The sequence below is a fragment of the Coccinella septempunctata genome, chromosome 8 (genome assembly GCF_907165205.1).
Source record: "Coccinella septempunctata chromosome 8, icCocSept1.1, whole genome shotgun sequence".
NCBI lineage: Eukaryota > Metazoa > Arthropoda > Insecta > Coleoptera > Coccinellidae > Coccinella > Coccinella septempunctata.
The window spans coordinates 15,373,095-15,394,501 of record NC_058196.1 but is presented as its reverse complement, the minus strand read 5'-3'; the positions used below and the strand labels follow the sequence as shown (position 1 = coordinate 15,394,501).

At 36.5% G+C, this 21,407-nt stretch overlaps 1 protein-coding gene across 1 annotated transcript in view; it reads left to right on the top strand.

The window, feature by feature from the left end:
- The window catches only part of LOC123318922 (leucine-rich PPR motif-containing protein, mitochondrial), a 44,916-nt gene extending 36,023 nt beyond the window's left edge, over positions 1–8,893 (top strand). The window contains exons 12-13 of the mRNA XM_044905708.1: positions 8,326–8,488; positions 8,732–8,893. Coding sequence (XP_044761643.1) covers positions 8,326–8,488; positions 8,732–8,892 — 324 coding nt within the window. The 3' untranslated portion in view covers position 8,893. The remainder of the gene's footprint in view (positions 1–8,325; positions 8,489–8,731) is intronic.
- Positions 8,894–21,407: the final 12,514 nt, after the last annotated feature.

Sequence of the window (21,407 nt, the reverse complement as noted above, 5' to 3'; positions counted from 1 at the left end):
TTATGAAGAACATGAAAAACCTGAAAGTCGAATTTTTTTGATATTTCTGCAGAGGAGGTTTTTTCCGGAAAACGACATATATGTTTATTATGCCATTCAATTCTACGTAAAAAATAATTGAAATGGGATAATCAAAGCCAGAGCTGTGACGAGCTCTGAAAAAATTGCTTCGAGCACTAAGCACTGACAAAAGGTGCTCCCGAGTCTCGAGTAATAAGCAATTTGTCAATAAAAGCACGCGAATACTAAGCACTTTGTAAAATTAATTCGATTCTGCAAGCACTAAGCACTTTTCTCAAAATCTATTGGAAATCAGATTTTTTTCTTATAGAAACTTTACTCGATTGAAAAACACACCTCTTATATATAAGACGACGGAATGCTGACGGACAAGAAACATTAAAGCAAAATAATGATTTTTAAAATTTAATGATTCGAAATATCTTCGGAACGAAAAGTTCTTCATTCTACTCTCCAAAAGTTTCAAGATTTCATATAGGAAATTAATGATTTCACGAATGGAAATATGAATTCCAAAGCCACATCAATTTTTTTCTGATCGTGCAAATGCTCATTCGTCTCAACAAAAGTTAGGTGTTATAGATCTAAAGGAACAAGAAAATATGAAAGAAAACCTTCCAGTTATGAAGAGAACTTTTTCTTGCAGCAGTAATATTGGTACTTAGGTCATTTCTGGGCGCGTGAAGTTATTTTGTAAAACGAATTCTAAGCTCAATATTTAGTAGGTATTCAGTTTGTTCAGTAAAAAAGTTTTCAAGCACCGTTATAGTTTTTGAGTAATGATCATTTCTATAATTTATTGCACAAACATTTTCAATTCGCGGAAAAATTTTAATGCCAATATTCAGTATCCGATTTGTTCACTTCGCAATTTAGATTTCCATCAGTGGATTTTGAAGTTTCAGGCTATTATCTAGGACACAATCTGTTTCATTTTTTTCGTAGGCATGAGTTCCATATCATTAGTAATTTTTAAGCTATTCACATTTATCTTCAGATGGCTTTTCGAAGTTATCAAGAATACATTTGTCGGCTTTCTCTTTTTTGATTGGAAACTGGCGCAGCCTCCACAGATACAATTTACGACAAATTTGTGCTTGCTTTGAAGAAGTTTTCGTAGTTGGCATTCCAAAGAACAATTTGGGTAATACATAATTAAGGACCTGAAAAAATATTGAAAATGTTAAACTTTTTCGCCCACTTCATCAAGAACGTGAGTGAATCACACGAAAAAAAATGATATTGAAATAACTTCAACAAAACAAATTAAAAGGAATTGGATTACAATTATTAAAATTTTTCCGAATTTTGGAAATGTTGGTGCTGAGAGTGAACTCATGACTGAATTATAGAAATGCGAATTACTGAAATAACGGTGCTTGAAAAGTTTCATACAGGCCAAACTAAGTAGGTACTAAATATTGAGCTTTATTTCAGAATTTGTTCTACCAACTTTTCGTTAACTTCGCGCGGCCGTAATTTCTTGGTTTTTGGATTCTTGATGAACATTTAGTTTAGATATACAGTGAAACAAACAGCGGTCATCCATTCAGGTATCGAACGCGTCCAGCACTGCTTGGATGGGAGAAAAAATATTATACAGAGAACTAAGATGAAATTGGAAATTGATTGTAGCCCTTAAAATAATACTTTGCGGAATTTGGTCGGCATCTGCCGAACGGATGCTGAGGATTTTCTCATATTTTCTGTTTATACGATTGTCGCGAAAGTGTGCTCAAATGTTCCAATCTGTACTTTACAAATAGCTATCGTGTTGCGGTTTATTTATGTCGGTATTTCTGAAATACTGGAAAATTCAGATGCCTTCAACTCCGAAATCATATGAGCAAAATGCAAAATGGACCCTATAGGTAAGCGTCCACAGTTCCGCATTGTAGGCAACGCACGGATCACATCAATAGGATTTCAGAATGGTTTGTATGGAAACTTATTACGTACGTCCACCGATACGTATCGTACTACCTGGACGCATTGATCAGTCGGAAATTCCGACGGCATTATCAGTGGGGGAAATTTTTTCAATATTCCGATGCAAGCTGACAATGTCATACGGATTGCCGATCAGTGGACGCACTCAGTGCATCTTAGTTGGGGAGCCGACGATGCTCAATCGGGATTTACTCGAGCGTGTCATGTCAGATTAAGATACTGTATATGCCCCACGTGTCTCTGATTATAAATTCGTGTTAATCTGACAGTTAGCGTGGTGGGGTGACCCTACTGAAGAGTTGAAAATGGCAAAAAAAATCGAACGTGTCAGATTTTTAGAGGGTGTGTTAATTGGACCCAAAGGAAGCTATTTTTCAAGAGACTGGCAATTCGTACGTGACGCAAGGTCACAGCGGTCCTTTGAAAATGCAAAAAAAATCCTTACTTGTACATACTCGAGCGTTTCAGATTTTCATATAGATCATTAACCTCGGTGTTGCAGATGTGTCATTACTGGCACTAATCAGGGGGAGTTTTCTTAATCTTACAGTTCGAAGATGATACCAAGGCATTTTTTTTTTAAATATCTCCCTTCCTGTACCTCTGATCGTTTCTGTATTCGTTATGAAAGTTGTAGATAATAAAATTCTCCTTCTTTTGTCTGAAGCAATTTTACATACTCTTAACCGTTTTCGGATAAGTGACAAGGTCGAGGAGCTTAGCCACACATGCGACAGACGAAGGGTCAATGTAAAAACCCAGTCTAATGTACAGGGTGGGCAAATTTCGATATTTTAGCACTACAGCTTTCAAACCAGTGGAGATAGACAAAATCTGATACCCCATTCTCGTTTTATTTTTCTAAGAAACTAACAAGAGTAGTAGTCATTTTTGGCCACCTTCTTTTGTTTTCGAGTTATAAGCGAAAATTGGAAAAATGGCGATTTCGAAATAAATTTATATCTTCGCTAATACTGATGATAGAGCTCTGAAATTGAAACATTATACAGGCACTTTTTTAAGTAGAATCCAGTGGCGTGCTTGCCTTTTTAGCAGGATTTTTAATTACGAAGCTATGACCCAAAGTTATGTTTTTTTAAATGGGAACACTAGATCTCTGTACAATTTTTTGAAAGCTTCATTTTTACTGATTTCAAAAATATATAGCATCATATAATTTGTATCAATATAAATAATAGAAAATGGTCAGAAACTTTTTTTCTCAATATTTCTATGGTTTCAACTTTTGACGAGCACAGAAAAATAGAGCTTCCTATATAAAGACCAGTCTCCTTCCGACAATGTCATTCTTTCTATGCTTTTTACCAATTTTTTTGAATCTTGGAAAAATTGAGTAAGAAGCATAGAAATGAAAGACTAATAGAAGGAGACTGTGGTAATAATAAGATGCTATATTTTTCTATTCTCATCAAAAGTTGAAACCATAGAAATATTGAGAAAAAAGGTTTTTGACCATTTTTATTATTTATATTGATGCAAATCATATGATGTTATATATTTTCGAAATCAGTAAAAATTAAGCTTTCAAAAAATTGCACAGAAATCTAGTGTTCCCATTCAAAAAAACATAACTTTGGGTCATAGCTTCGTAATTAAAAATCCTGCTGAAAAGGCAAGCACGCTACTGGATTCTACTTGAAAAAGTGCCTGTATAATGTTTTAATTTCAGAGCTCTATCATCAGTATTAGCGGAGATATAAATTTATTTCGATATCGCCATTTTTCCAATTTTCGCTTATAACTCGAAAACAAAAGAAGGTGGCCAAAAATGACTACTACTCTTGTTAGTTTCTCAGAAAAAGAGAACGAGAATGGGGTATCAGATTTTGTCTATCTCCTCTGGTTTAAAAGCTGTAGTGCTAAAACATCGAAATTTGCCCACCCTGTACATTCATTTCCATATATCTCAAAAACGTCCAAACGTAGAAAAAATTGTTCTGGTCAAAACTTGTAGAAAATGTTATGCTCAACAACTTTTATAATGAATGCAAATACAATTTGAAGCCCAGGAGAGGAAATATTCCAAAAAACTGATTTTTGTGACCTTCATGGAAAATTTTTATTGTTTCTGCTTGCTGAAACTGTCAGATTATATTCTTGAATCATCAGCTTCAAAATAAGAAAAAAGCCACCGCGCTCGGGAATGTACACGTGACTTTTTTCTGCAAGTTTGGCGCCCTCCCAAATATTTCGACACGCTCAAATTTTCAGATCAAGAGAATATACAGGGTGTTTCCAAATTAGACGTGAACATTGGAGGAGGTGTTAGTATCACTCATTTGCTGTCACTTGAGCTATATTTATGGATAACCAAAAATCAACAGTTTCCGAGATATTTGACTTCTTGTGTTTTTTCAAAAAATTTCTCACCTTACTTCATTTTTCGTCAATTTTTTCTACGTTGACCAAGTTTTATTATAATTTTGGATTATTTTCATCAAAAAGAAGATATCATACTTATGAAAAAAGCAAAACTATCCTGTATGATATGTTGAAAAAGAATTAGTATGATTTAAAATTTGGTATATAAAGAAAAGAGGAATCAATTTCTAATATCAATTTGCCTGCAACTTTCGAATTCCAAAATTTATGTATGAAAAAATTATTTCCAAACCTAATTCCTTCTTTATTTCCTGAAAATATTGTCGTTAGAATGCAAGCACTAGTTTCGTTTCAAAAGATTCTGATTTGAAAGGGGATAGAAGCAAAGAAAGAAAAGTAATGAATTGACTATGTTTTCATTGCAATTAAACTCAAAAATTCATTAGAAAATGTATTCATACCATTCCTTATACAATTAGGTGAAGAAAAATGAAGTGAAATGAGAAATATTTTGAAAAACACAAGAACTCAAATATTTCGGGATCTGTTGATTTTTGGTTATCAATAAATATGGCTCAAACGATAGCAAATGGGTGATAATAATACCTCCTCCAAGTCTAATTTGGAAACATACTGTATACATTTCAACATGTAATTAACCACATATGTCCTTATCTGACACGCTCGAGTATGTACAATGATCGCTTTTTTTATTATTCTGACAGGCTATCCTAGACAATTCCCCCTATATACAGGTCTAATTTTCGGTAGAGGTCTACAGGGTCCAAAGTATCTCACCTTATATTAATCTGAAACGCTCGAGTAAATCCCGAATTTCCCTCTATCCCAACTATCTCAAACATACACAGTTTCCGCTAGTTCGCTCACTATGAAAATCAAAAATTCAGTAACGTTGTAACCGATTGATGGCAGTTGTGTCAGCAATCCGATAATACGGTTGCAGTGGACGCACTCCCAAAAATTGATCATTTTCATGCGATTAGTGCGTTGCGTACGATGCGAAACTGTGGACGCTCACCTTTAACCTACGCCTTTTTATTGAAGAGGTTACATTGGATGCGATTGATTCTGACCACTAATTCTTCATCAAAAAGTCTTACCCATCAATAAAGTTGATGATCCGTGGTATCCATACATGATCGTAGGATGAGAACGCGTCGATCGCTTATTCATGTTTCGACAAGATTTCCGAAGGGGTTAGTGCTTAGTAATACCCAGAAGTACTAGAGAGCACTTTAGGAATTCATTCCCACAGCTCTGATCACAACCCTCTTGAACTGAGTGTTTAGCAAGGGCGGCTCGTCAGAGGAGGCAAGGGAGGCTAAGCCTCCTCATAAAGCTTAGAGCTAAAATACATTCATTTCAGGCTTGTCCTTATTTTCAGAAAGTAATTTCTGTATAAATTTTTCGAACACCTGAACTAGATATTCAGATAAAAGTTAGTTCATTTGTCGGTCCTCCGCTCGTAAAAATCCAGCATAACAATCATACAATCAACATCCACCGGCCGCGTCCGCCGCGTCGAATGTGAATATTTCCTAAGACTGCCTATTTGGACGGAGGCTATTGGGCCTTCTGCTTCCGTTGATAGTGTAACTTACGCGTACGTTCTCTAGACTCACATACTAGCCGAATATGAATTCAGCTGACTTACTGTACCATATAAGCCCGTGAAATGTATCAGAGGAGGCACATCTCCCTTGTTCTCCATCGATTCTTTCGTGCCGTCTTCGACTATGTTCACTTGATCTCCGGCAGTAGATGCGTTGTCCGGCGTAGTTTGTTAAATGATTCCAACGGCTTCGTGGAGAACTCGAACCTTGCGCTGGTTCTCGCTGGACGATAAAATATATTTTGCAAACTATTTTCATTGAAAATTAGCCAACTTTTCATTATATTGAAGAAATATACCTTATTGACTGAGAAGTGTTTGTTCCAACACTCCTCGAAAACTTTTAGCATCCTCAGTTCTCATGACCACGAGCCGCCTCTGGTGTTTAGAGAGCTGTACCTTATAAAACGCTATTCCAGTTTTCCTAAAATAACAACTTTCCGAGTTATCAAGGAAGGACCGCAATATTGAACTGTTTAATTAGTCTGCGACTTCCGGAAATCAAAAAAGGAATATGAATTTCCGATAAATAACTGTAACATTCCATGAATTGTTGATGGATTCTCAACAATCTCAGCGAACAATTTATTGGGAACCATTCATAAGATAATATAATAATTTATCGGAACATCGATCTCCTTTTCTGGGACTTCTGGAAGCCACAGACAAGCAGTTCGAAATTGCTACTCCCCTTGATTACTCGGAAAGTTCTCATTTGAGGTTACCTCAAGGTAACACCTCTCCTCTTTTTCAGTTGGAATCGACTCAAATAATAAAATATATACGTTGTTATTACGGTATACTGTTGAAATTTTCATCAAATCAGCTATCTTATGTTGCAGAGATATACTGGTTGTGCCATTTAAAATATTAAAATTTCCGGTATAACCGTAAGATCCAGAGGTCCTAATATATTTTAAGGGGGTAATTCAATGTTGAAAACCCTCAATATGCAATTATTCAGCACCAAATTATGATTAGTAAGCAAGAATGATCACGCCTAAACGGGAAGGCAATGAATACAATAATTAGGATTAATTCAGATGCATACTACCAGCCGATATGACTATCAAGAAGTGTTACGATCTGAATTGAACTAGCCGATTTGCCATCCTCAGGGCCCTAAATGGAGTACAGTTCATCGAAGAAGAGCAGATGCTGACCATGGTTTCGCTCTCATTTGACCCCATCAGAGCAGCATAGCTTCTTCTCCGATGGAGAACGTTTGGAATTGATGGATTCCTATTCAATACTGGCAAGTGCTACTGAGTACTATACAGTAACACAGAGCACTACTGAGTACTATACAGTAACACAGAGCACTACTGAGTACTATACAGTAACAAAGAGCGCCAACCAGTATGAAACCGATATCCAATTTAATCCCCTCCAGATAGAAACCCAGACGAAGACAATAGCATATGTCCCATATTTTCTCTAATTCAGTACGCCGATTCGCTTTGCGAACAACATGCGTGTGACGAATTGAAAAGTCTGGGAACACGTTCAGATCACGACAGAAATGATGCCAGCAATAAAAATAATCAAGAATGATCACGTCTAAAAGGGATGGCAAATTGGCTAGTGTAATTCAGACAACACTTGTTGATATTCATATCGGCGGGTGGTATGCATCTGAATTAATCCTTATTGTTGTATTTATTGCCACCCCGCTTAGGCGTGATCATTCTTGCTTATTTTTACCGCTGGCATAATTTCTGCCGTGATCTTAACGTGTTCCCAGACTTCTCAATTCGTTACAGGCATGTTGTTCGCAAAGCGAATCGGCATATTGTCTTTGTCTGGGATTATATCTGGAGGGGATTGAATCGGATATCGTTTCATAATGGGTGGCGCTCTGTGTTATTGTATAGTACTCAGTAGGGCTCTGTGTTACCAAATAGTACTCAGTAACGCTTACTAGTATTGTATAGGAATCCATCAATTCCAAATGTTTTCCATCGGAGAAGAACCTATGTTGTTCTGATGAGGTCAAATGAGTCCGAAACCATGGTCAGCATCTGCTCTTCTTCGATGGTGCGGTGACGATGGCAAATTGGCTAGTTCAAGTCAGATCGTAACACTTGTTTGTATCTGAATTAATTGTTATTCAAATTCCATATATTTTCTGTCATCTGAATTAATCCTTATTATGAGTAGTGTTTCATAAGCGTCTGATAGGTCATCGCGGTAATTCACCCTGTATATTGATAAATGAAATATTTTGATTATCAATGTTTTCAACTATCGATGTTCTACTTTAATGATATATTAATTTATTAGTAGTAAAATTAATTTTTTAATAGTAAAATAAGATGATCTACTGTCACATAATTCTCCTATTCGTGAAACTCTTTTTGATGAATAATTTCCTACAGGGTTGTTCGATAAATCCATCCGCTGATATAGAAAGAAGATGTGATAGATGGGTTCAAATGAGTAATATGAAAGCACTTCAGACTTTATTGGAAGCAGCGAAAGAATTGCCCTCCAAATTGTTGAATATTCCAAAAATTCAATTATCTATCATGCGATTGTACAGTAAGTTTTTATTGGTCTTAGTTTGATCAATAGAATAATGGAATATGTCCTTTACAGTCGTGTGCACCGACTTATTTAAGACGAGATTAACGTTGATACTTGTTTATTTCACTGATTTCTATAGCAGTCTCCATAGCAATCACCGAATTAACGTTAATCCTGTCTTAAATAAGTCGGTGCACAGGGCTGCTAATAAAGTGAAATTGTGTATTATGATATCATCCTTATTATTGTCGTTTACAGGTAAACGTAATGACTGTGATGGTGCGTTAAAATTCTGGAAGGAGCTCGTTGATGAAGAAGATCATGTAGATACTGAAGTTGATAACGAGTTTTGCGAGTTATTGAGTAGATGTAAATTTAATTCGCCTGAAAATTTAGACATGAAATATAAATTGAAGTGATTTTTTTTCGTCCGTTCTTTTTCTTTCCAGTTTCCAAATGAACTGAATCAGGGCCACTAATTTGGATAAAAAGTTAATCCGTTTCCTTGAGCAATATATTGCATTCATAAACCACTTGTGATTAATAAACCATTATTCACTGGTAGTCTTCCGAATATTCATTAATCACTTGTGATTTATGAGCTATTATTCACTCGTCTATCAAACTTCATGTCCAGAATCACAGATAGATGTTTTCAACATAGAAATATTGCTTTATAGCAATATTCAAATATCAGGATGTCAGTGTACTAATTTCGTAAACAACGAGTGGGAGAGGCAAGAGGGGAAAATCAGATGATTTAGAGGTTTGGGAATTCTCTGTTCATTCGAAAACCGCCGCACTTATATGTCCGCAGAAAATGCCAAACGAAAGACGAATAACCAGAGCATAAGCACGTACTACTCCCGACTCGGGAAACGGATACGAAATAAGAAAGAAAAGCTTCGGAAATTCGAGATTTTGTAACGAGACTGTAAACGCATCCAGCTCAACCTAGAGCCTGTTGTACTTCCTTCTATTATTATTCCTCCTCCTTTCTACACGAAACCAACCTGAAAACGACAACTCATAGCAAGAAAATCACCTCCATATCCCGTAGCACAATCCGTGACCCACATTCGGGCGAAAAATATCGAGATGAATTGTGAATTGAAAAAATTCGAGATCACTTCGTTTCTTTCACTCAAGTCGATAAGGTACATTTTCGCAAAACAGCCAAGCGGAACCAGGACATCAGCTGACATTGACGTAGCCTTTGTACCTTCAGTAAGCAGCTGATCCAGATTTGTAATTCAATATTTCAGTTAACAAACCTTGATATTAACTTCGAATCTTTCTTATTTTCACTGCCCAACATTTTTTCCCCAGTTATTATTTACAGTAATTGGAAATTGGGAGGTTATGTTCTGTTTCGTAAACAAGATTGAATTGACTAAATTTGTGAAGGGGAATATAGAAACGAAACATCTTGAGTAAGAAAAGTGTTATGCACCCTGAGGTGGGATTTTTAAGGTATCTATTTAGGGAAAATGATTCAATTCCATGTGATTATATAATTTATATATTCTTTACCCTGAAATATGAACAAGAGACATATATATGATCTATTTAAAATGAAGTGAATGTTGAAAATAATAGCGCATAGACTGTAATCAAAGATTAAAGAGTTAACTCTATAATCTTTGACTGTAATGTTCTAAAGATGAGAAAAGGATTTGGAGGAAATCATTCAAGATGTGTTAATATTCTAGAATATATTTTTTACATTTGATTTTAAACTTTGGAATAGAGAAACAATTAGGCTTTTCTATATAAAGTATTATCTATAAAGTTAATCAATTATATTTTTGAATTGAAATCTACAGGGAATGTCTGAATTTCATGATATGCTTTTTTATGAATGTGAGTAATGTATCAAATGTATCATGTAAAATGTATCATAACGTCGGTACCATGCATCGAAAGTAATGCTGTTTTCTGGATCATAGTGGAATTCAGTGATTCCATTGCCTAGAGTTTCCATACGAAATTCTTCACTTACTTCTGCAGACTTTGGTGAAACTTCCCTTGACTTGAAACTCTGAGACAGAAGTAGAAGAAATTCTTGTTGATTCTTCATCAATTGATCCTGCTGAAACTGCGCCTGGACTTGTTGGGCTTTGACGAATTCGATTATTGTTTTTTGGAATTGCTCCGACATGATAATTATTCACAGTATCTCATCCTCGTCGCCACTTCTATGATGCCTTGTTCATATATTCAGGTATGGATACTCTCTTATTGAAACTGGTAATATATTTCAAAGTGATTGAAAAATACAACATGAAATTATTAATTGACAACGGTCAATCGGTAACTCGGATTTTCACTCGTTTCCAACAGTTTCCCGAATTCGCGTATTAAACGATTTATTTTTCCGAACCGAATCATTAAGCGAGTTGGGGTTGAAAACTCACAACTTCCCCATATTTCGGAATGTTTATCGATCGATGGTGGAAGGCTACACCAGATTTTTCTTCGATAATACATCAAGCCCGCCCTTTTATATTTTTTTATTGTCTGTCCCGTTTCCCGAATTCGTGTTTTAAGCGATTTATTTTCCTGAACCGAATCGTTAAGCGACTTGAAGTTCAAAACTCACAACTTCTCCAAATTTCGGAATGTTTATCGATCGATGGTGGAAGACTACACCAGACTTTTATTCGATAATACATCAAGCCCATCCTTTTATATTTTTTCACTGTCTGTCCCGTTTCCCGAATTCGCGTGTTAACCGATTCAATCAATGGTGGAAGACTACACCAGACCGATATTCGAAAGCAAAGCATGCAAAAATTCCTTTAAAATACATATATACCTAGCCGAATGACAGCCCACTGCACCCACCCTCAATAGGTATGGATGCCAGGCAATCCAGTGAGCCATATATCAGTAGGTCTATTCGACATCCAAATGCTGGTACTCGCGACTCGTAAGAGTTTTGATGGTTTGATCAAGAATTCTCAACAACTGTGGCCAAAAATTTGGAACTAACGGAGATTCACCCTCTGCCAGTCGGGCAAATCTCTGTTTTTTTTTTACAGTGACCTGAGTTTCTTGAAATGCTGTATGAAACCACCATTTTTACGGTTCTTATGCTGCATCCACATCATGACTCTGTGAGCTGACCGGCAAGGCCGCTCTGCAAAGCTTATGTGTATGCACCATCGGCCAATATGCTGCCGTCAATTTTGGAATAGAAAAAAAGGGAGTGCAAGGCTTCTGCGAGAAAAGTAAAAAATGAATGAAATTATACTAAGAAGCAGAAAAATATGGATTTGCCGATTGGCAAGACCGCAAGGTACAAAGAGTCATAAAGTGGATGCAGCTTTAATATTTACTGCTTGGAAAGAGTTGCATGAATGCATCATTCTTGAGCGCTCATACAAGATTTTCTAGAAGTTAACCCCTATTACATAAGAACCAAGAAATAAGGAATCAACCTAAAGGTACTGCTCCACTCACCATTCGCTTCTATGCTATCGAATAACCGTCGAGATCAATACATCAAGCCAACCCTTTTAATTTTTCTATTGTCTGTCTCGTTAACCGATTTATTTTCCGGAAACGAATCGTTTACCGAGTTTTAGTTCAAAACTCACAACTTCCCCACATTTCGAGATGTTTATCAGTAAATGGTGGAGGACTACACCAGATTTTTCTTCTATTTATTATGCAACAATACATCAAGCCCACCCTTGAATATTTTTCTATTGTCTGTCTCGTTTCCCGAATGCGCGTGTTGACCGATTTATTTTGCCGAAACGAATCTCTGTTGACTGTCTTGTTTCCCGAATGCGCGTGTCAACCGATTTATTTTTCCGAACCGAATTTCTATTGACTGTCCCGTTTCCCGAATTCGCGTGTAAACCGATTCATTTTCCCGAACCGAATCGTTAACCAAGTTGGAGTTCAAAACTCACATCATCCCCACGTTTCGGAATTTTTATCGATCGATGTTGGAAGACTACACCAGAATTTTATTCAATGATACATCAAGCCCACCCTTTTATAATTTTCTATTGTCTGTCCCGTTTCCCGAATTCGCGTATTAACCGATTTATTTTCCCGAACCGAATCGTTAAGCGAGTTAGAGTTCAAAACTCACAACTTCTCCAAATTGCGGAATGTTTATCGATCGATGGTGGAAGACTATACCAGACTTTTATTCAATGATACATCAGGCCCACCCTTTTCTAATTTTCTATTGCCTGTCCCGTTTCCCGAATTCGCGTATTAACCGATTTATTTTTCCGAACCGAATCGTTCAGCGAGTTGGAGTTCAAAACTCACATCATCCCGACGTTTCGGAATGTTTATCGATCGATAGTGGAAAACTACACCAGATTTTTATTTGATAATACATCAAGCCCACCCTTTTTATATTTTTCTATTGTCTCTCCCGTTTCCCGAATGCGCGTGTTAACCGTTCTATTCTCCCGAACCGAATCGTTAACCGAGTTGGAGTTCAAAACTCACCTCATCCCCACATTTCGGAATGTTTATCGATCGATGGTGGAATACTATACCAGACTTTTATTCGATAATATATCGAGCCCACCCTTTTAAATTTTTCTATTGACTGTCCCGTTTCCCGAATTCGCGTGTTAACCGATTTATTTTCCCGAACCGAATCGTTAACCGAGTTGGAGTTCAAAACTCACCTCATCCCCACATTTCGGAATATTTATCGATCGATGGTGAAATACTACACCAGACTTTTATTCGATAATACGTCAAGCCCAACCTTCTAAATTTTTCTACTGTCTGTCTCTTTTCCCGAATTCACGTATTAACCGATTTATTATCCCGAACCGAACCGTTAAGCGAGTTGGAGTTAAAAAAAAGCTCACATCATCCCCACGTTTCGGAATTTTTATCGATCGATGGTGGAAGACTACACCAGACTTTCATTAAATAATACATCAAGCCCACCCTTCTATATTTTTCTATTTTATGTCCCGTTTCCCGAATTCGCGTATTAATTGATTTATTATTCCGAACCGAACCGTCTAGCGAGTTGGAGTTCGAAACTCACAACTTCTCCAAATTTCGGAACAACAAAATCTTACAATTTCCCGAATATATCGGAATACTCTCGAAAAAATCGAATAATTCTGCACTTAACAAGACCTGAGTGAATATCCAACAAATACAATATTTTGCAAATACAGGTTCTCAGATTTTCAATTTTCAAGAACAATTAGTCTCTATGAGGAGTCAATACTTATTTGATTCAAAGGTACGTCTTTACCATTATTATCTGAATGATTAAATTTTTGGTAATTTTTGAAATATTCCAGTTCTACTGAATGAGTATGTTTAAAACAACCAATAATACAACAATTTTCAGAATTTTATATTTCATTGCTGCACCCTCCTCCTTTATCCGGGCTTGGGACCGGCACTGGAAATTAATGCTACTTGCAGCATTACCAGAGGCGGAGTTCCGCAGCCCGAAATTTACCGATTGCTATTGTCTAACTTGTTTCCCGATTTATTTTCCCGAACTGACTAGTTAACCGTGTTGGAGTTCAAAACTCACAACTTCCCCACATTTCGGAATGTTTATCGATCGATGGTGGAAGACTACACCAGACTGATATTCGAAAGCATAGTATGCATAAATTCCTTTAAAAATACATATATACCTAGCCCCGGATGACTGCCCACTTAGCCCACTTTCAATAGGTGTGGAATGACAGGCAGTCCACGAAACCTAATATCAGTAGGTGGTGGGTCTAACCGACATCCTCATACTGGTACTCGTGACTCGTAAGAGTTATGATGGTTTGATAAAGAATTCCCTACAACTGTGGCTTAAAATTTGGAACTAACGGATATTTGCCATCTTCCAATCGGGCGAATCTCTGTTAGTTTTTTGAAATTGGCCTGAGTCCCAGCGAGCACAAAAACATCTCAGAGATGTTAAAAGTAAGAGATTTCGAGACATTGAACATCCACTGCGATGTTCTGTTTATACATGAATAGAACTTTTATAGAACAGCCAATGTCCGCCGCAGGCGGCTATTATATGGATGTCCCTGGGATGTCACAAAAAGAACTACTCAGAAGTTTTTTTGATAGCCTTTTCATGTACACAATAGAACATTCCTAAAGCGATTTGCGCACACGAAATCGCTGTTTGTAAGACTTTATATGAAATTCTTTTGTAAGCCATTTTTTCTTTCATTTGAATGTTTGAGGTTACCACATTCAATTTTAAATGAACTACAAAGTTTTCAAATGAAATACAGAATACTATATAAGAATAAAAATATTTTAATGATACTTCAACAGGTACAAAAGGAAAAGAAATCACATTTCACATAAAAAATTGAACAACAAAAAACAATTGATAGATATTATACTACAGAAAGGGAGTGTTCGAAATTCGAACATTATTCTAAAAAATAATCAGGTTCAATAATATGGAAAATTCCATCTGAATTATTCACAAAACTGGGTCACGCCGAGCGAGACGTCGATCTACCGAAATCCGCTGACTGGCTAGAAACAATTGATGCAACCGGGGACTCCGTCAGTGCAGTAATACCAAATATGGCAATGTTATTTCTATCGTCATTATTCAATTTAGTATATAAGCTTAGATTGTAATTAATAAAATCATCATTCATCTTCAGTTTGATCAATATACCATATATATATGGGCAACTGTGGAGTTAAGACATTCCCTTGAACGTTCTGAGTCTGGTCGTTCAGTTGCCCTAAACTTCAAGCAAGTGTTGTTTCAATCAAAGAAACAACATACGGTATTTTCAAACAATTCATCTTTTCATTCTTAATCCGAAATTTCAACAAAATCTTACAATTTTGAGCGTATATCGCGAAATTCTCAAAAAATCGAATAATTCTACACTTATCATGACCCGAGTGAACGAGGGAAAATTTCAACGTCCGTACTCCGCGAATTCTAAATCAAAACTGACCGGGCGACTTACACAACGCGATCGAATGAATAATGCATTATGTAATTCAATGACGAATCAACGGAGGACGATTATAACGTTGATTTGTAGAGATTTCGGATTCGGATATTTTAAAAAATACTGTTTTTCAAAGAATACATCTTTTTATTAACTTAATCCGAAATTTCAACAAAATCTTACAATTTTGCACATATATCGCAAAATTCTCGAAAAACTTGAATTATTCTACACTTAACACAACTCGAATGAGCGAGGGAAAATTTAAACGTCCGTACTCCGCGAATTCTAAATCAAAACTGACCGGGCGACTTACACAACGCGATCGAATGAATAATGCATTATGTAATTCAATGACGGATCAGCGGTTAACGATTATAACGTTGATTTGTAGAGATTTCGGATTTGGATATCTTAAAAGATACGGTATTTTCGAACAATACAACTTTTCATTAACTTAATCCGAAATCGCAACAAAATCTTACACTTTTGCGCATATATCGCAAAATTCTCGAAACAATTGAATAATTCTACACTTAACACAACTCGAATGAGCGAGGGAAAATTTAAACGTCCGTACTCCGCGAATTCTAAATCAAAACTGACCGGGCGACTTACACAACGCGATCGAATGAATAATGCATTATGTAATTCAATGACGGATCAGCGGTTAACGATTATAACGTTGATTTGTAGAGATTTCGGATTTGGATATTTGAAAAAATACGGTATTTTCGAACAATACAACTTGTCATTAACTTAATCCGAAATTTCAACAAAATCTTTCAATTTTGCGCATATATCGCCAAATTCTCGAAAAAATTGAATTATTCTACACTTTACACAACCCGAATGAGCGAGGAAAAATTTAACAGCCGTACTCCGCGAATTCAAAATCAAAACTGACCGGCCAACTTAGACAACGCGATCGAATGAATAATGCATTATGTAATTCGATGACGGATCAACGGTTAACGATTATAACGTTGATTTGTAGAGATTTCGGATTTGGTTATCTCAAAAAATACGGTATTTTCGAACAATACATCTTTTCATTAACTTAATCCGAAATCTCAACAAAATCTTACAATTTTGCGCATATATCGCAAAATTCTCGAAACAATTGAATAATTCTACACTTAACACAACCCGAATGAGCGAGGGAAAATTAAAACTTCCGTACTCCGCGAATTCTAAATCAAAACTGACCGGGCGACATACACAACGCGATCGAATGAATAATGCATTATGTAATTCAATGACGGATCAACGGTTAACGATTATAACGTTGATTTGTAGAGATTTCGGATTTGGATATTTGAAAAAATACGGTATTTTCGAACAATACATCTTATAATTAACTTAATCCGAAATTTCAACAAAATCTTACAATTTTGCGCATATATCGCAAAATTCTCGAAAAAATTGAATAATTCTACACTCCACACAACCCGAATGTGCGAGGGGGAATTTAAACGTCCGTACTCCGCGAATTCTAATTCAAAACTGACCGGGCGACTTACACAACGCGATCGAATGAATGATGCATTATGTTATTCGATGACTAATCAACGGATGACGATTATAATGTTTATTTGTAGAGATTTCGGATTCTTATATTTTAGAAAATAGGGTATTTTCAAACAATAGATTTTTTCATTAACTTAATCCGAAATTTCAACAAAATCTTACAATTTTGCGCATATATCGCAAAATTCTCGAAAAAATTGAATTATTCTACACTTAACACAACCCGAATGAGCGAGGAAAAATTTAAACGTCCGTACTCCGCGATTTCTGATTCAAAACTGACCGGGCGACTCACACAACGCGATCGAATGAATATTGCATTATGTAATTCGATGACGAATCAACGGAAGACGATTATAACGTTGATTTGTGGAGATTTCGGATTCGGATATTTTAAAGGATACGGTATTTTCAAACAATACATCTTTTCATTAACTTAATCCGAAATTTCAACAAAATCTTACAATTTTGCGCATATATCGCAAAATTCTCGAAACAATTGAATAATTCTACACTTAACAAAACCCGAATGAGCGAGGGAAAATTTAAACTTCCGTACTCAGCGAATTCTAAATCAAAACTGACCGGGCGACTTACACAACGCGATCGAATGAATAATGCATTATGTAATTCGATGACGAATCAACGGTTAACGATTATAACGTGGATTTGTAGAGATTTCGGATTTGGATATTTAAAAAAATACGATATTTTCGAACAATACAACTTGTCATTAACTTAATCCGAAATTTCAACAAAATCTTACAATTTTGCGCATATATCGCAAAATTCTCGGAACAATTGAATAATTCTACACTTAACACAACCCGTATGAGCGGGGGAAAATTCAATCGTCCGTACTCCGCGAATTCTAAATCAAAACTGACCGGCCAACTTACACAACGCGATCGAATGAATAATGCATTATGTAATTCGATGACGGATCAACGGTTAACGATTATAACGTTGATTTGTAGAGATTTCGGATTTGGATATCTCAAAAAATACGGTATTTTCAAACAATAGATTTTTTCATTAACTTAATCCGAAATTTCAACAAAATCATACAATTTTTCGCATATATCGCAAAATTCTCGAAAAAATTGAATTATTTTACACTTTACACAACCCGAATAAGCGAGGAAAAATTTAACAGCCGTACTCCGCGAATTCTAAATCAAAACTGACCGGGTGACTTACACAACGCGATCGAATGAATAATGCATTATGTAATTCGATGACGAATCAACGGTTAACGATTATAACGTGGATTTGTAGAGATTTCGGATTTGGATATTTAAAAAAATACGGTATTTTCGAACAATACAACTTGCCATTAACTTAATCCGAAATTTCAACAAAATCTTACAATTTTGCGCATATATTCAAAATGGCGCCGCGTGGTGATGTTGATTCAGATCCATCTTGTAGAAAATGTTCAAGAGAAGTTAAAAATTGCGTGTTATGTGGAAAATGTTCTTTGAGATATCATCCTAGCTGCGTACTGAGAATTTTGGGCGCCTACGTTAACACTGAAGGAGCGGTTATTTGCTGCGAAAACGTAAACAAAAAATATGAAGAAGTAAACGAGGAAGTGAGAGAGTTGAAGACGAGGCTCTCAGCTTTGAATGAGTCTTTATATGAGAGATCTATAATGTGTGATGTAAATCGCGAAAATGAGAATGAAAAGGACCGGGGGGATGATATAAGTGGAGATAGTTCAACGTCGATATTATCGGAGAAGGTAAACAATGAGTTAAAATACCTAAACTTGATTATAGAACAGAAGGACATCCTCATAGATGAGCTTAAAGATAAAGTTGACTTACTGAAAAAGCATATACATTTCATGGAGCTATTTTCGGAAGAGCGGATGAAAAATATTAGGCAAACAAAAACATTTTCTTCAACAAAGAAACTGTCATCGGCGGTTGACACTGTGGACGAGAATTTGACGGCGAAGAAATCTGCTTCGGATGTGGGTGTTACTGAACGGGACAGTCGAAGTCTTCAATCGGGTGACATATGTCGCAAGGAAGCGATGCGGGATTCAGTTTCGATGATGGCTGTTCATGATTCAGTCGACAATCAGACAACAGATGGAGTTGAAATTGGGCCAGTTCATGGGAAGACAACTCTTAATCGTAGTAGGAGACAGGATAGAAACAATGCGATAGTCGGCAGCAGCGATGTTGGTGGAGAATTCAGGGGTGCTGGTAAGCGAGCATGGCTTTATGTGGGTAACGTTGATGTGAATGCAACGGAGTTAAACATTAAAAACTTCCTGAAGGGGAAACTCAACGATGAGGATTTTGTAATAGAAGAAATTAAAAGGCACGATGGAAACGAAAACGAGAGAAAAACTAAATCGTTTAAAGTTGGTTTCGATTTCTCGCTATTGAACGAGGTTGCGCAGCATGAAATATGGCCAAAAGGCGTAATAATACGAAGGTATTTTTTCTCCATCAGGAAAGAGAAAAAGTCAATGTCATAGGAAGCTATTTTACAATCATGAATATGAATATACAAAGTATATCGAAAAAAGTTGACCAATTCAATTCTTACATGGCTGAGTTAAATTCTGATGTTGTCTGCCTAACGGAGCACTGGCTTCGAAAAGGGCATATGGACGTTCTGAATATGCAGAACTATCGAGTAGCCTCGTCTCTTTGTAGAGAAAATTCTATTCATGGTGGAACGATGATTCTTGTAAAGGACGGATTAAAATATAGGAATCTGTCTGAGCTTGTTTCCTCCACTATTGAGAAGCACATTTAGATTTCGGCGGTCGAACTGAACAAGCGAAAATTGGTGGTAATTGCATTATATAGACCTCCGACTGGCGATTTTGATCTGTTTATGAACGTTGTTGACAAGATATTGTCCGAGGTGGCTGAGAGGTTCCCTGCTCATGAAGTATACTTGGCAGGAGATTTCAACATAGATTTCCTAGTGGAAAGTAACGATATGAGAGACTTGTTGAATCTACTAAAATCTCATGGGCTGGCTATAACATCGACATTGCCAACACGGATTACCAAGACAAGCAGTACCTGCATAGATAATGTGTTCACAAATAATGACTTGGACAATATTAAGGTGAGAACAATAAATATGCATATGTCGGATCATCGGGCACAACTATTGGCGATAACTGAAAAGCGGATAAAGAAGGAAAAAGTGAAAAAGATTAAAATAAGAGATATAAGTGACCACAATGTGCAGATATATAAACAAAAGCTTCTGTCATATCGGTGGTTGGATATCTTGAGGGAGAAATCTTCTGAGGAGATGTTCAACACGATCTATGAAATTATCCTGAAAGATTACAATGAATGCTTTCCAGTGAGGTACAGACCGGAAAAGAGGAAAAATAATTATTATTTCACTGATGTGCAGATAAGGATGAAAAACAGATTAGATGCGTTAGCAGTAAGAGCAGCAACAACGAAAAGTGATGAAGATTACCGGGTTTACAATAATTATAAGAGATTGTTTCACCAAGAAATTGCTGAATCGATAAAGCAGAGAAATGCCTCATTTATAGAAAACTCAGAGAATAAGCAGAAAGCTATATGGCACCTCATTAGGACAGAAACAAATAAGAAACGGAAATCTTCAGCGAAGACCTCACTATGTGCTGAAAATTTAAATACCTATTTTTGTGAATTGGGTGGGACAGTTGCTGAAAGTATACCTGTATCAGAGATCAGACCCGAAGATTTCCTGAAAAATGTCAAAATAGATAACAGTAAATCGTGTTACTTTCGTCCTACCACACCAGAAGAGATTGAAGCAATTATAGGAAATCTGAAAAAAAAATCTGCCACAGATGTGGATGATTTTTCAGTGGAACTATTGAAGAAGATAAAAAGGGAATTATCCGATCCTTTGTCGTTCGTTGTGAATAAGTGTATGGAAGAGGGAGTGTTTCCTGCTGTGCTGAAACGGGCAAAGGTAGTTCCAGTTCACAAGGGAGGTGATGCCGATGAAGAACAAAATTACAGGCCCATATCAATTTTGCCAGTCCTGTCTAAGGTGCTGGAAATGGCAATCAAGGAGAGATTGGTTGATTTTTTTGAAAAGAACAAATTTTTCTCCGATCATCAACACGGCTACAGGGGGGGCAGATCGGTTGTGACAGCCATATGGGAGGTTCTCAAGCTTACTGCTGCAGCTTGGGATGGTAATGACATTGCTGAGTTGTTGTGTGTTGATCTTTCAAAGGCTTTCGACACCGTTGATCATGGTACGTTGCTTGAGAAGCTGTTTTACTATGGAGTGAGGGGCATTCCACTTAAGTTAATTGCCTCATACTTATCTGAGAGAGAACAACTGGTTACCTGGTTGAATGAGCAGTCCACCAGCCGAAAGATTAAGATAGGTGTCCCGCAGGGTTCGGTGCTTGGCCCAATCCTTTTTTTGATCTTCATTAATGACCTGATCTGGAATATAAG